At 38.5% G+C, this 17132-nt stretch overlaps 1 protein-coding gene across 1 annotated transcript; it reads left to right on the forward strand.

Moving 5' to 3' along the window:
* Window positions 1–2035: 2035 nt before the first annotated feature.
* Window positions 2036–2542, forward strand: LOC125809930 (uncharacterized). The gene has a single exon (XM_049489462.1). It carries the CDS (start codon window positions 2036–2038, stop codon window positions 2540–2542), a length of 507 nt encoding a protein of 168 aa, XP_049345419.1.
* Window positions 2543–17132: the final 14590 nt, after the last annotated feature.

A 17132-nucleotide genomic window follows, 5' to 3' on the forward strand; every position in this document is an offset into this window, starting at 1 on the left:
ATTGATAAACCAATTCCCCCATCTGACATTCGTGTCACCCTTTCGATTTATCTTAAGGTTTTTGATAATTTTTATTCATAATCGATTAGACCACATTTACAACTTCATAAATGAATTTGAACTAGTACCGCTCCATGTGGGCTCGACCCCAACTCTTCATTGGTTTTATACTAGATTACAATCGCCTACACCTAGTATTAGATGAGTTGTAGTTGAGTGTTAATAAAAATGGTGTCGCTACCAGGAAATGAACCTAGGTCACCCGCATGACAGGCTTGAGTCTATCCTCCATTCCATTTCCGGTGATGATCACTGAGCTGTGTAGGCGGACATTTTTCCCGATGAATGAGAAGACGAATGTGGAGGTTACCCCCACCTCTTCTACTAACATCCGACATATTGAGACGGAGTATTTGAGAGATGAGGCCGATAGGAAAAGAGTTGCACCGACGGATGCATCCCCAGTAGTCGACGTGGACATATTACTGACCAAGGCGATACTACAGCCTCAGGCCAGTGAGCCTACAAGTACCTCTGGTCTTTCCCTTTCTGCCTCCCCTAACTCTATTGTTGTGATAACGTTCAAATATACTTCTTGAAAAGAAATATAAACGATCGTATGCAATCTATTTACCCAACTATGAGTCGGGGTCGATCCCACAGAGAATATGGAAGAATATTGTCAATAGTAAATATTTAACTCGATAGTCGTTATAAAAATGGGGGATTTAAATTGAAATAAAATAAAATAAAAACAATAAAAAGATAGCTTTGAACTAAGTATTTATTTATATTCAGATTATTAAAAGTAACTAGGAATGTGTTCCCCATAAACTCATAACGCAGTAATTCTAATAATAGTAATCATTTTCTAGTGTATTACATGCAAAGTGATAAGTTAGGTATCTCTAAATCCTTGGTCCGGCATCTAGAGAATTTCACCCCGCACCTTGGTCCGGCTACGTGTGTATAATTTACTAACCCTTACCTTTACCTCATATTAGACATCATAATCGATGTTTGGCTTAGTTATTACTTCGCACCAATCGACACTAGCCTATTAGATAGTATCACACTAAATCTATGTTGATAATTCTTTTCTTGTTAATTACCTCCTTGGTCCGGCAAGTAGTAACAAGGCGAGTTCTAACGTTGGCCACCGTTAAAAAGACTTCTAAACGAAAGAATTATCAATGCATGCAAAATACTAGTCAAGAATTGCTTATTTACTATTCATACTTTGTTAATCGCTCATGGTTCCCACAACCCTAGTTATGAAAGTTAGCTACTCATTATCTCAAAAACACAATCAAAATTTATTAAAATAAATATGCTTGTGTTAATCATAAAAAGTTAAGAACAATAGCTAAACTATCTTTTATTAATCACGAATACAAATAAATAATAAAGGAGAAGAAAGAATAAACCACAATTCTCCGGCCTCCACGGCAGCTCTTCCAAAGTTCCTAAGCTAGAAGAAAATTTATATTATGTCTTGTATCTTGGTTCTTGGCCTCCCTAATAATTTTTTCCATGCCCTATTTATAGATGTAGGAAACCCTAAATAAAATAATTGAGTCCAAACAAATTAGGAAATCAAAACCCGAAAGGAATTGGATTCCTTTTTCTCGGCATGTAGCTTCCAATTTTGTGCGTGTAACTTCTTTGATGTTGCTGCCTGATACGTGGACCAGCAGGTAAGTTTTTCTTTCCTTATTTGCATATAAATTATATTAATATTATATTAACTTATTTCCATTAAGCTGTCTGCTTGATTTCCTTCTTCAACTTTTCATCTTTAATTCGTTTTAGCTCCAAACATCTCCAATTTTCCATCAATTTAATCCTACAAATAAAATACACAATTTAGCACAATCCATAAAATTTATGCTCATAAAGGACAAATATAAATACTAAATGTGAGGCAAATAATGATTAAAAATATGTATTTTGACCTCACATCATGTTGCACCCCTTCCTCTTCTTCTACAGCTACTGCCTCCTGACCCCTATCACCTAGGCCATGTTGTATAAGATGGGCCATCTTGCCCAATCTGTTGATATGCGTGCCTCCCGGGTAGAGGCCGTTGTGCTTGGGCTAATAGAGCAGACTATTTCTGCTGCCTTAGCTTCTATTAGGGCTGAGATGAGAGATCATAATGATTTTATTGATAGCCAGAGGTTGGCTCTAGTTGCCCTTACGGTGCGGGTTGAGGCTTGCGAGCAGGGTTGGGGTGATTCTGCCACTATGATTGCCCCAAAGGCCTATGTTGCATGTATGAGGAGAGATGTGGATGAGCTGAAGTCCACTAACTTATCGATATTGATTGGTACAGTGGAGATTCCTGAGGTCCAGAGCTTTGATATTCCAACTAGTTCTGAGGTTCGTCTGGCTACTACGACCGGAGATGTTGCTAGAGCTAATGATGAAAATGCTGAGTCTAAGGCGAAGACTGATGAGGAGGAGCTTGGTGTCCATGACTCTACCGTATATGATGATTTGGTAGGCCTTGAGGGTGCCATGGTTGAGACTGTTGTGTAGGTATCCCTTAGAGAGACGTCAATGGCGGGCTCTAGTGGAGCCAAGGATATTGCTGAGCCGGGCACTAATGCCCTGACAGATGGAGTTATAGACATGCAAACTTCACCCCGGTCTTAGCCTGGCAGGATGATTTTCTTTACTCCATTTTTGTAACTTTTTAGAGTTTTTCTTATTTCTTTGCATTTGTGGACAATTGCTATTTTTGTTTGGTGGGGTGAGGTATTTTCATACCTACCTCTATTGGGGTGTTTTTGTGGATATTGTTGTGTTGGTGGTTTTGGTTTTGTGAATGTTGGATATTATCTTGTGTTTATATATATATATATATATATATACATCTTTTTCTTGATCTGCATTGGTCCATTATTTTTATTGTGCAAATAGTTTTGAACCAATTTTAAATTTTTGCCACCTATCAATATGCGTGAATGTGGTTGTTCTCTTGCAAATTTGAGTGTCAACTTTGGTCAATATTGATCACTTGAATAGTGCTTTCAATTGAACGATCTATGTGTGCGGCTATGATGAGGCACATTGAGTTACATAGATCATATGTGAACTCCTACCATCTCGTTGTGACTAGCCGTTTATTGAGTTGATCTCTTGTGATGATCGCTGCACTCTAGCTGAAAATTGTAGAGTCTTGTTTGATAATTGTGTTGAATTCCATGTGTGGTGAGGTTTTCTTGAACTATGTGGTTGATGATACCTAGAACTTGCCCCATTAGTCCAATTGATTGATTGAAGCAAGCCAGTGAAATGATCTTGGGCACAATGTGTGAAGAGTGAACCTAATTTGATAGTATACGTCTTTATGGATACCTTGTGAGAAGTGTGAACCATTTTTGGCACTCTTTGAGCCTATCCTTTTCTTTGGAAGAAACATGAAATTAGCCTATAATAGATCGCACCCCCAAGAATTTCTCTCTACTTATTGTTTCCCCTGTTTACCAAATTGTTTTAGTTGTTAATTGACAAACCAATTCCCCCATCTGACATTCGTGTCACCCTTTCAATTTATCTTAAGGTTTTCGATAATTTTTATTCCTATAACTGATTAAACCACATTTACAATTTCATAACTGAATTCGAACTTGTACCCCACATTGTGTGTTCGACCCCAACTCTTCGTTGGGTTTTATACTAGATTATGATCGCCTACACCTAGTATTGGATGAGGTGTAGTTGAGGGTTAATCGTCTCTATTTTCAAATGTAAAGGTATTACATACTTTTGTATACTTAGTTCCCGTGTACTAATTTTGAACATGAAACTCAACTATCGTCATCCTCATACTCATTTACTCAAGACTAGGTTCAAATCTTTAGTTCAAATGGGTTCTCAAATTTGACTAAAAAGGTCCTCTTGAACTTTCCTCTTAACTTTAATTTAATTTAAATATGTAAATTAAGATTTTTGATTAGGATATGCATGATCTCTCAAGGATTAATGAAGCCTTTAAGAGAGAATGTCAAGAAGAGAACATAGGTACGATTCGAGGGAAGACTCACGCAAAGAAGAACGGAATGTAAGGGACCTGGGGACCCAGGTGCACAAAGTGGCGTGCGGCACTAGCCCCCAAACTACTGAGGAGTTTTTGGGGTGAAGCCCCAAACTACTGCCTAGTAGTTTAGTCACTATGGATGGCGCGAAGCCCCATCCCTCTACCCAGAAATCGATGAATTTGCTTGTTTAATTTAAAGTCCTGACTCATGTAGAATCGAATGATTTCTTCAATACTCACTTGTATTCATAAACCCAACACAAATTAAACGAAATGCCACGCAAAATCTATCAAGAAACATCACTCATTCGCAAGACCCTCACCTCAATAATTGAAAATCCCCATTGCTAAAGAATGGGGCTAAAACTCAAGAACTTCTCAAGAATCTCAATATAAACAATCTCATGGACGAATTACTTAAAAAAATTATAGGATTGGCGTGAGGGCGAACAAACCCAACACTATGAGAAGCTTACATACCTTGAAAGAACACTTGTTCTTGGCGAAATCCTCCGTTCTTGAAAGAATGCTTGAAACCCTTCTCTTTTCTCCTCTTAAAACTTTTTCCAAAATCCCTAAGGATTTTGGAATATTGAAACGTGGTCCGATTCAGATTATACCCTTAACATGGATGTGAAAAACGTTTTAGGCTTAGTGGGGTAAGGAAAAGACCAAAATAGCCCTTCCCTTAAACAGATGAAAAGTCTTAGTTTGGGAGGCTTAGCTAAAACAGTCATAACTTTTAACTTGGAGCTCGAAATTTAGCAAACTCGGTGGCGTTGGAAATAGCACATAGAGACCTTCGATTTGATACCTTATGGGCCACCTAATTCATTATATGCTAAAAGATATGATAGTTTCAAGTTGACCCAAAACTGAAAACTGATCAAAGTTTTTGAGGTGTTACAATATCTCTCCCTTGGGAATATTCGTGCTCAAATGAGATCACACTAAGAAAAACATGGGTGGGAAGCATTTAATAACCCCAACCCAATACATAACATGTAAATATTAAAGTCAACATATCAACTTAAAAGTACTTTATAAAAAGATAGTACATCGGTTTGGAATTTCTCCGAAAGGAAAGAGATGTGGGTATCTCTTCTTCATATCCTCCTCAACCTCCCAAGTAGCTTCCTCAACAAATTCATTCCTCCATAATACCTTGACTGATGCAACCTCCTGAATTCTTAGCTTGTGAACTTGGTGATCAAGAATATGAATGGGCACCTCTTCATAAGATGTGATGTGCTTGATACCAATACATTCAGTAGGTACAATGAGTTAAGGATCGCCTATACACTTCTTCAACATAGAAATGTGGAATACCAGATCCACTGCTGCTAACTCAGTCGGTAGCTCCAACTCATAAGGTACATTACAAATTCTCTTGGATATCCTATAAGGACCAATGTACCGTGGACAAAGTTTTCCCTTCTTACCCAATCTCATAACACCCTTCATGGATGACACCTTCAAGTAGACCCACTCATCAACATCAAATTCTAAGTCTCTCCTCCTAACATCTAAATAAGATTTCTGATAACTTTGCACTTTTTTTTAGCCTTTCTTGAATGATCTTCAATTTCTCCATAGCTTGGTTGACCAAGTCATGACCGATCAAATAAGCTTCACCAAAATTAAACAATCCAATAGGAGATCTACACCTTTACCCATAAAGATCCTCATAAGGAGCCATCTGGGTACTACAGTGATAACTTTTATTTTAAGAAAACTCTATGAGAGGAAAGTGATCATCCTAATTACCTTTTAAGTCTATGACACATACCCTCAACAAATCTTCTAAGGTCTTGATTGTGCGCTCTGCTTGCCCATCAGTCTGAGGATGAAAACCAATACTATGATTTACCTTCGAACCTAAACCCTTCTGGAAAGACTTCCAAAACTGAGCGGTGAATTGTGTTCACATGAACTCCATGAAGTTGAACTATCTCTTGAATGTACAACTTGACATAATCTTCTGCTGAATTTTTAGTCTTTATCGATAAGAAATGGTCTGATTCAGTCATCGGATCTACAAACACCCAAATCAAACCATGAATCTTATGAGATCGCGACAAGCCAGTAATAAAATCCATAGTAATCATTTCCCACTTCCATTCTGGAAGATCTATTTTCTAGGCTCTACCACCAAGCCTTTGGTGTTCTACCTTGACTTGTTGGCAATTCGAGCAGTTAGCAACGAACTCTTCAATGCACCTCTTATAACACCTCATAATCAAGAAGGCTAGAAAATGGGCCAAGCAGGCACTTACCAGCCCAAAACTAGGCCATGGGACACTCCATGGAGCCTTTGATATGCCATGAATGGACCACGTATCATTATAGTTCTCGTGAAGAGTTTCCTGAACCTGTCCAAGAAGGTTCCCCTCCCACAAACCCATAGAAGGTCCGTAGTGAGAATCACGGACCGTTAAGGTGGTCATAAAGAGGGTCAAGTATATTAGGTTTCTCTCTTTGCCACTGGTCAAGGACCACGACTGCCATAACGGCTCGTAGAGTCCTTGAAGGGCCATGAAGGTCACTGTAAAATGGTTCACGTCAGTTTTTTAGTCAGGGTCTTTTGGGTCTTTTTCTAATTATTCTATCCTAATACTATGTCATTTTACCCTTACCTAGAAGTCGTATATATCATTTCTAACACCCAAACTCACCCAAAATAAATTCATTCTCTTAACTTCTCAAAAGAAGAACAAGTCTTCCTCTCTAAAATATTTCTCTTTAGACTGCTTGAAGATGAAGGAGTCAACCTAGATTGTCAATTCTAGTCTCCAATTCCACCATTGGAGTCAATCTTTTAGCATTCATGTATGATAGTCTTCATCTATCGAGCTCTTCCCACGATAGTGTTCCTAATTATTTTTCCAATTTTAAAGTTAGAAATCTCCAATTGAAATTAAGGTTTTCTTCTATGTCATGGGTTCCTTTTAATGTTGATTTATTTGACTGTTTAATGAACTATTATGAATGAATTGACATAATTCCATGTTTTAAGACGAATTCCCATGAACCCATGCTTAACTTATATTTTCTAGATTTTTATATTGAAATTGGGTTTTAAACTATGAAAGAGGATTCCATGAATGTATGCATGTTCTTATGATGTTGATAAAAATGCTATAAAAATGCTTTGCGAGTGAAGTATCAATATTATCATTGTTGTGTTGTGAAAGGATTTCTCATATACACTTACAAGCTTGAATGTGAAAGGTTTTTCTCACATTAGGAATTCTAAGGTTGAATGGTCTTCTCACCTAAAATGAATCAAATATAAGGAGCTATTATAATAATGAGGCACACGACGATTACCCATGACCTCCATTACTAAAACAAGTGAAGATTATCCATGACTCATGATTGCTAAGAAAACTTAAGAATAATGAATATTTTGTGGGAGTTATGCTTAGCACCTAGTGGACAAGTGACGATAACACATGTCCTATAAACTATATGCCATTATAATTTATGTAGATGGACATTAGCTAGTGGATCCAGGTAAGTTAGAAGTTCATGGTCTTACCTTGGCAAATAGAACACCTTATTTCTATGTGGGATAGACATCAAATTTCATGTTTATAGAACACATGGTCTTACATGTCGGCTAAAGGTAATCTTCTCACATTAATGAAAGAAGGCTACTTCAAGAAGTATCTTAAGGATGTTTTAAAGATATTGACCTGTATTGACCATGTTTTATGACTTCGGTTTTCTACTCGTTTATCTCAGGTTATGTACCTTTATCATGGTTTTCATACTTCATGCATTGCTATTATACTTAGTACATTGTTGTAGTAACACAGACTCTTGCCTATATTTCCCCAAATGTAGGGTTCGACACTCTAGACTCGCGCTTCTGTCGCTAGGGATTTATTAGTAGAAGATTGGAGATTAGCGAGTCCTCATGTTTCGATGACCCTTACATCATTATGTCTTTACATTTCAGTTTTGAACCTGATATACGGGTTACGTCCCGATTTCTTCTTATTTGCTAAATAGCTTTGAGACATTATTGGTTTTCCACTTCGTTTTATAAAACTCTATCCTTTGAAATGGTCTTATAAATCTCTTAATTTCTATTATCTTGTCTATGTATGCTAAGTTTCTTGTATGGGGCCTCTCTGGGTTTTCTACGCCATGTTACACCTAGGGTCTACCTTGGGTCATGACAAACTTGGTAATCAGAGCACAAGGTTTAGAAAGGTCCTTGGAAGTCTCATAGGTCACGTCGAATAGAGTCTTGTTCATGAGTATGAAGCACGCCAAATTTATGAATGAGAGGCAATAAGATGTTTAGAAAACTTTACTTCTTTAATTACTCTAAAGTCTTGCGATAGAGCTTAACTCTATAATGTCTCTCTCTTAATCCATATCTGATTCTCTATAGGATATGGGAACTCAAAGGGCATATGCTAGAAGGAATGCAGGAGAGAAAGTGAATCAAGAGGCTCCTCCTCAGGCTCCTTATGGCAGTCTCAGCAATATGTTGTGTTTGTGTTCAACTGATGCCACTCTTTCAGGCATGTATAGAGGTGTCACTAAGTGTTTGATACCATGGATTTTGAGATACGAAGATAATCATTGAAACTCACCACCATTAGTATAGAGAGAGAGAATTTTGGTTTGAAACCAACGCTCAAGTAAGGGATGTAAAGTTTTGAAGACCTTAACAACTTCTTTTTTTGACATTATTGGAAACAAAAGGAAGAGTATTGTTATATAATGAGAACATAAGGTATTGAGAAGCTTAAATTGGTTATTCGATACACTTGTGTTAGGGTTATCGATATGAGATATTGAAATGGTATTATAGTCCCTCGTTGTTATCTCCTCTAGAACATGGTAGGCATGCACATAGTGAAGTTCTGCCAATTAGATGCCATATGATGAGTGGCACCTGTATCAACAATCCAAGGAGCCTATTGAGTATAAGAGCAAGCAGCATAGTTTACTTGGGCTTGTAGGTGATTGTGTGATTGTGAGCTGCAAACCTTAGTAGAATGACCAGTATGGTTACACAACTGGCACATCAAAGTGTTGTTGTTTATTTTCACCACTATGCAATGGTTGGGAATTCCATAACTAGTTGGTGTTAGGGGAATTTGCATTTGGACGCCTGTTAGAGGTGTTTGGTTGGTGAGAATGCATGTTTGTTTGTTGTGCAATACCATAAGAAGCTTTTTCATGTTGTTATCTGTGCAATAGTTTCTTTGCTATTTCATGCTTGATGAAAATTTCATGGTCAAGAAACTTTTCCTAATGTTCTGGATAAGAGATAATAGAATCTCTTGCATGGATAGCAACAAACATTTCACAGAATTTAGGTCCCCATCTAGTGATGATTTTGAAAATCAGTTCTTCATTGGACACAGGAGCTCCACGAGTGGCAGGTTCATCACAGAAAGATCAAACTTGGTATAGATAATCAATGATAGGAAGGGTTTCTTTTTAGAGGGAAGCCAGACGATCGCACAAGCTAAAGATCGTTGTTTGCGATTTTTTGGCATACACAGTGTGCAGAGAGCATTCCAAGCAGCCTGGGAAGTTGAAGCAGTGGCAATCATAGTAGCAAGAGTAGGATCAACTGATGCTAAGATAGGATCAACCAATGAAACAAATGTAAGATTTTCAACGTCCTAGTTATTTGAGCAAGTGTACAAGAAGGGGATGAGCAAGAACCATCGAGATCACAAAAAAGGTTGTAACCGCACATAAGCATGGACATTTACATTTCCCAATGGGAAACATTATGGCTGCTAGTTAATTTTATTGGTAACTAGATGATAGGATTAAACTGAACAATTGTTGTATTGGCATCAAAGTTGTTTACACTGAGAGTAAATTATTGGCTCTTGTTACCATATGAAGTAAAACGTTGTCAGTAGACTGAAAGGAATGATGTGTTTTATTGGTTGTAGACTAAATATGTATTATCCCAGATTTGAGAAACGGAAAATGTAGATTTACAAAAGTTGCAGGTGCCATCTACGGAGGACATCCACGGCCTGTGTATGGGACCACGGACCGTAGGTGTGGTCCTTGGTTGATCACCTCAACAATTCTTAGAAAATCCAGAACCACGATAGGACCTACAGACTGTATGTTGGACCATGGTCTATGGTCCAGGTTCGTGGTTCAGACCACAACTTTCAGCCTGCAGACACCAATCGACGAACTGACAGGACGGACCGTTGGTCAGTCCACAGTCCATCGATTAGGGTTTGTAGGTCATGGTCGACTTTTAGCTTAGGGGTAATTGGGTCTTTTCCTAATTATTTTATCCCTAAACTACGTTGTTTTACTCAGTTTTATCGTATATTCTAGTTAGATATTACCCTAAGCGACTATCACCAAAATTCACCAAAAACATAGAGTAAAAGGAGGAGAAAGAGTCGACCAAAACCCTAAAAAACAAGGAGGATATTTTCTTCAGTCCCAACTCTGAAATTCAAGGATTTCTTCGTAGATTTTGTCACCAGGTATGTGGGATTTCACTAGTGGATTCCTTTCATCTCCTAGGTCCCTAGAACTTAGTCAGATTCTTAATTCTCTATATCTTGTTTAGACCTAGGGTTTCTAAAACCTTAGATATTTTTGTGATTTACGTGTTGTAGTATTCGTAATCGAATTATCATATTTTCTTGGAAACTTTCTTAGTTTCTTGCAAGAAACTCAGATCCCTAGATGTGTAGATTCTCTTAGTTCATGAATTAAACATCCTAGGTGACTTAAACAAATAAACATTCTCCAGTTTTTGAATGTTACATTGTAAGTTCCAAAATGTTGCATTCTCATATTTGCATGTCAGAACATTGGGCTATCCAGTATTTCAGTTACGTTATGTCATATACATTTCTAGTTGGGAGTAGGCTTAGCACCAAGTTGGACTAGGGTTCAGTGTACCTTCACAGTCCCAGAACTACGTGCCCCCGTAGGTTTATAAGTCCCCTCTTTGAGCATAAAATTTAGTGATCACTCCGGTCATGCCTTTATACCCCTTGCAAGGAATATTGGGTCCTTTCGGTGGGGCATATACATCGAACTCCATGTTTAGCTCATGTAGTTTTATGTTGGTTAATAGTAGCTCCAACAGTCAGACTCTAGTGCATTTGACCAGGTTTTTGGTTTATATTTAAGTATTTAGTCATACCATGTCATGTTCGTGATTAATACTTGGTCATTGTATTCAGTTCAGTTCTTTTAAGTTATATTTCAGTATCTATGTTTCTGTTCAGATAATGACATTGCTCAGTTATTCTTATTCATCTTATGCTTTTTGTTCAGCTATTATTTATATCCTGCTTGCTCATTACATTTCAAGTACTTACGCATACTCTGCGCTACATTCTTTCGTGATATAAGTTTAGGTACTCAACATCCTGATACTGCATAGATCGGTTCCAGATTCGTATTTAGCAATTTCAATGGTGAGTCATCATACTTCGAAGACAATAAACATGTCTTTCATATTCAGTCTTTTATTTCAGTTTTCAGTTTTGCTAGAGTTAGTCGGGGGCATGTCCCAGCAACTGTAGTCAGTAGAGGCCTTTCAGACATAGTATTAGATTTAGCTTTAGATTTGAGTAAATGTTTAGCATCGTTGAACTCTTTGTAGTTTTATATATATTTAGATCAGTATTGGGTATTCACCATCTTTCAGTTATCTCTTGTTTTAGCTTCCGTATAGTATCTCTTTATTAAGTTCTTTTAGTATGCTTATGATATGCGAGCTTTAGGGTTAGCTTGGGGTCACTCGTGATCCTAGGTCCCGTGTTTACGTCAAGGGGGTAGCCTCGGAGCGTGACAAACTTCGTATCAAAGCATTAGGTTCAGAAGTCCTAGGATGTCTAAAAGCCGCACTAAGTAGAGTCCCTTTCATGGGTGTGAAGTGCACCACATCTATGAGAGGGAGGCTGCAGAGTATTTTAAGAAAAACATCACTTTCTTTGCTACTCTTATCGTGAGTGAGGTATGATCCAATGTATCCGTCTGATCCGTCGTTATGCATTTTAGCTCATGCCTCATCGTAGAGTTTACAGATGCAATGCTAATGCATGCAACACTAAAGCAACTCCTCCAGTCCCAGACCATAACGTCACGGATGTGGAATTTTGTAATGCAATCCATCTATTGGCTCAGAGTGTGGCCACCCAGAACAATCAGAAGGTCTCTGTTCCTATTAATACTAATGGTGGATCAGTGGCAACTAGAGTTCGAGATTTTGTTTGGACCCATACAACTTTATTGATTAGGTTAAGAAAATCATTGGAGTGATGTACATGACTGGCAATGATAGGGTGGACATGGCATCCTACCAGCTTAAGGATATGGCTCACATTTGTGCGGATGCAGCTCGTGTTACTTAGGAGTGTTTACTGGAGCTTTTCTGGACAAGTTCTTCCCAAGAGAGTTGAGCGAGGCTAAAGCTCAAGAGTTTATGAATATGAGACAAGCTACAATGTCAGTCCAAGAATACGGACTGAAGTTCACTCAACTCTCTAGGTATGCTCGACACATGGTTGCCGATCTAAGGGCACAAATGAGTAAGTTTTTGTTTGGGGTATTCGACTTGGTGAAGACTAAGTTAGGGAATGCTATGTTGTTAGATGATATGAATATCAGAGTCTTATGACTCATGCTCAACATGTTGAGGGAGATAGGCTTAGGGAAAGGGATAAGGACAACAAGAAGGCTAGAACAGGCAATTATGAATATTCTTAACAGAAATTGGGTGGTGGAAATCGCTCACAGTTTCAGTAGACGTCCACAGCCCCAGAATCTTCATCAGCTAGTGCTCCATCCCCAGGTTTCGACATGATTAGAAAGGTAGGGCATCAGGCTCTAAGTCTCAAGGGAGTGCTTCAACAAAAAAAACTTTCCCAACTTGTCCAAAGTGTGGTAAGATCCATCCGGGTGAGTGTCTTACAAGCAGGGAAGGATGCTTTCGGTATGGTCAGTCTTGCCATAGTTTGAAGGATTGTCCTTCTCCCAGGCAGAGGCAAGGAGTTAACAACAATAGGGCTGAGTCTAAAGCTCTAGCAGCACCAGTAGGTCGCCAAACTCATCAGGGTGTTTCGACTAGTACATGTTGCGGTCAGTGCCATAACAGCTTGTATGCCCTCCATACTTGCCAAGACTAGGAAGATTCTATTAATGTGGTCACTAGTACGTTTTGAGTCTTTCATTTAGATGTTTATGCATTGTTAGATCCAGGGGCTACACTGTCTTTTGTAAATCCTATATAGTAGTAAACTTCGGTGTTAGTCCAGAAATTATTTAAGAACCCTTCTTAGTCTCTACTACAGTTGGTGACCCAGTTATAGCTAGATGGGTATATAGAAATGGCCCTGTTACAATCTCTCAGAGAGTCACCTCAACAGATGTTGTAGAGTTAGAAATGGTAGATTTTGATATTATTCTAGGCATGGATTGGTTACATTCCTGTTATACCTCAGTCGATTGTAGAGCTAGGATCGTTTGGTTTCAGTTTCCAAATGAGCCAGTCTTAGAATGGAAGGGTAGTAGCTTAGTACTTGTAGGTCGATTTGTCTCTTACCTTAAGGCCATAAAGATTATTTCCAAATGGTATATATGTCATCTCGTTCGGGTTAAAAATTCAAGCTCCAAAAACCTAACTTTTGAGTCAGTCTCGATAGTAAATGAGTTTCCAGAAGTGTCTCCAGAAGATCTTCCTAAAGTTCTTCCCGAAAGGGAAATCAATTTCAAAATAGATCTCCTTATAGATATCCACCCCATTTCGATTCCTCCTTACAGAATGGCTTCAACCGAGCTTAAGGAATTGAAAGAGCAGTTGAAAACCTTCTAGATAAGGGCTTCATCAGACCTAGTATCTCTCCATAGGGCACACCAGTGTTGTTGTATAAAAGAAAGATGGTTCTCTCAGAATGTTAGTTATTTATCGAAGATAGACCTCAGATCCGGATATCATCAGCTTAGAGTCAGAGATAGTGACATCTCGAAAATAGCCTTTAGAACTAGTTATGGTCATTATGAATTTGTGGTTATGTCATTTGGACTAACAAATGCTCCTGCAACATTCATGGACTTAATGTAGGGAGTTCAAGAAGTATTTGGACTTGTTTGTTATCGTCTTCATTGATGATATCCTCATTTACTCTAGGAATGAGGAGGAGCACGCGACTCATCTGAGAGTTGTTCTGCAAACTCTCAAAGATTGCCAATTATTTGCTAAATTTAGCAGATGTGAGTTTTGGTTAAAATCAGTAGCTTTCCTTGGTCATGTGGTATATAGCGAAGGGATCCAGGTGGATTCTCAGAAAAATAGAGGCGGTGAAACGATGTCCCAGACCCACCTCACCAATAGATATCAGAAGTTTCTTGGGTTTGGCTGGTCATTATAGGAGATTTGTTGTAGGATTTTCATCCATAGCTTCCCCATTGACTAAGCTGACTAAGAAAAAGGTCAAGTTTCAGTGGTCAGATGAGTGTGAGAAATGTTTTTCAGAACTGAAGAGTAGGCTAACTACAACCCCTGTCTTGACTCTACCAGATTGTTCGGAAGACTATGTGATTTATTGTGATGCATCCAAGGTGGGCCTAGGTTATGTGTTGATGTAGCGAGGTAAGGTTATAGCTTATGCTTCCAGATAGCTTAAGGTCCATGAGAAAAACTACCCGACTCATAACCTCGAGCTTGCAGCCGTAGTATTTGCCCTAAAGATTTGGAGACATTACTTGTATGGTGTTCACGTAAATGTATTCACATATCATAAGAGCCTCAAGTATGTGTTCACCTAGAAAGAGTCGAATCCTCATCAGATGAGATGTCTTGAATTCCTCAAGGTCTTTTGATATGAGTGTGCTTTACCATCCCGGTAAGGGCAATGTAGTAGCTGATGCTTTAAGCAGATTATCTATGGGTAGTGTAGCACATGTTGAGGAAGAAAAGAAAGAATTAGCAAAAGATGTTCACCGACTTGCTCGCTTAGGAGTTGGTCTTACGCATATGCTAGATGGTGGTGTGATAGTTCAGAATAAATATGAATCTTCACTAGTAGCAGAGGTTAAAAAAAAACAAGATAGTGATCCTATATTACTTTAGTGGAAAGGTACAGTTCATCAACAGAAAGTTGAGGTTTTCTCCCAAGGGGTAAATGGTGTGCTTCATTATCAGGGTTGATTATGAATTCCTAATGTAGGAGAGTTGAGGCAGCAGATCCTTACAGATGCCTATAACTCCAGGCATTTCATTCATCCAAGTGCCACTAAGATGCACCATGATGTACGGTAAGTCTTTTGGTGGAACGACATGAAGAGGGACATAGCATATTTCGCTGCTATGTGTCCTAATTGTCAATGGGTTAAGGTAGAACATCAGAAACCAGGAGTATGACTCAAGAAGTAAATATTCCTACCATAGTGGGAAGTGATAAACATGGACTTTTAATTACAGGTTTACCTCGTACTCATAGACAACATGACTCCATTTGGGTGATAGTAGACAGTGTTACTAAGTCCGCTAAACTCTTGGTTGTCAAGACTACAAATTCAGTAGAGGACTACGCTAAACTCTATATGTCACGACCAGAGAGCACCCCCTAGTCGTAACACGGCGTACTTGACCCCGAAGGGGTCTTATACAAGCCTCATATCATTCATTCATCGCATAGGTAATAAAAATAGTGCAGAATTAAAACTTTTCTTAATAAAACCAACAATAGAAAACACATTTATAAAGTAGCGGAATACTAAAGCCTCACATGGCCATCTTAGACAAAACTATATACAAGATAGGGTCACGGCCCTTTACAGTCGAAGTCTTTACAATAGTCTCAAAACATAAAAGAACTAGAAAACGTGAAATGTCCTTGTCCTCGGTCTATGAGGACATACCCAAAAGATGTCTTGGAAGAAGTCTAGTCCAAGCTACAACTAGAGAGAGATACGCAATTACCACAACTTACACTTGTAGTAAAAATATAAAAGAACAATGGGGTTAGCACATAAAGTACTATGTATGATAGCCATGCAAAAACATGCTTAAAAAGGACATTTGATTGAAAACCATACTTTTATGCCATTTTGATAAAAAAACTTCATTAAATACAAGTATAAGAGTCATAATACTCAATCATAACCAACATACAAGTCATTTAGCATAATAGAGCCATGCTCAATATATACAAACCCATTGCCTTTACCTTTAACCATTCACCCCAAGTAACCCTTAGGCAACACCTTGTGCAATGTATAGATAGCGCCCCGTACCACCATCCACAACAACGCATCACCCTAAGGTCACCAAAGGTGAACTCATCATACAACCTTTTCATCCTTACACAATAGTAACACATAAGAGACACACCATTACATAAGACATAATCATCACATAAGGACCATCTCCTAAGACAACTCTAAGTCACACTTGTGCAATGTGCAAGTAGCATCCCATACTACTACACACTAAGTGCTCCTTTAAAGTCACCATAGGCTAGGCACATTCATACTCAACAAGTTATAACAAGGAAGTACTCATATATACAATCCAAACATAGCATGCATTCTTTGATTACACACATAAGCATTGAAGTCACCATTCACTAGATTTATTAAGAACACCTTAATTTATTAGGACATAAGATTAACATTCTTCATTAACATGATAATAGGAGTCCATTCATTACATTAACATTATAAGGAACACACCATGACCTCCCTCAAATGCCTACTTGTGCAATGCATTGATGGCATCCCATTCCACCACCCACACTAAGTAGTACATCTTTAAGAACCCATAATTCATTAATATTGTTTGTGGGGGTAAGCCTTAACCGACATAGGCCAAGAGAGCTTGACATGGAATCTCGGTGTCACCCTCACCGGATAAGGGATTCCTACTTGCCTAAGGTAGGACCATTGTTCTTTAGCTTAAGTAGATCCACTAGCTAGACCTATATGGGCACATAGTTTAAGGGATAGGGTGATTGCTACTAGATATCCCACCTCAACTCACGGATGAGCATCCATCTCAAGATATTGCTACTAAGTACCCCGCCTCAACTCCCGGATGAGCACCCATCTCAATCC

Source organism: Solanum verrucosum, unplaced genomic scaffold (assembly GCF_900185275.1).
Source record: "Solanum verrucosum unplaced genomic scaffold, falcon-dt-bn FXZP01000257.1, whole genome shotgun sequence".
Classification (NCBI taxonomy): Eukaryota; Viridiplantae; Streptophyta; class Magnoliopsida; order Solanales; family Solanaceae; genus Solanum; species Solanum verrucosum.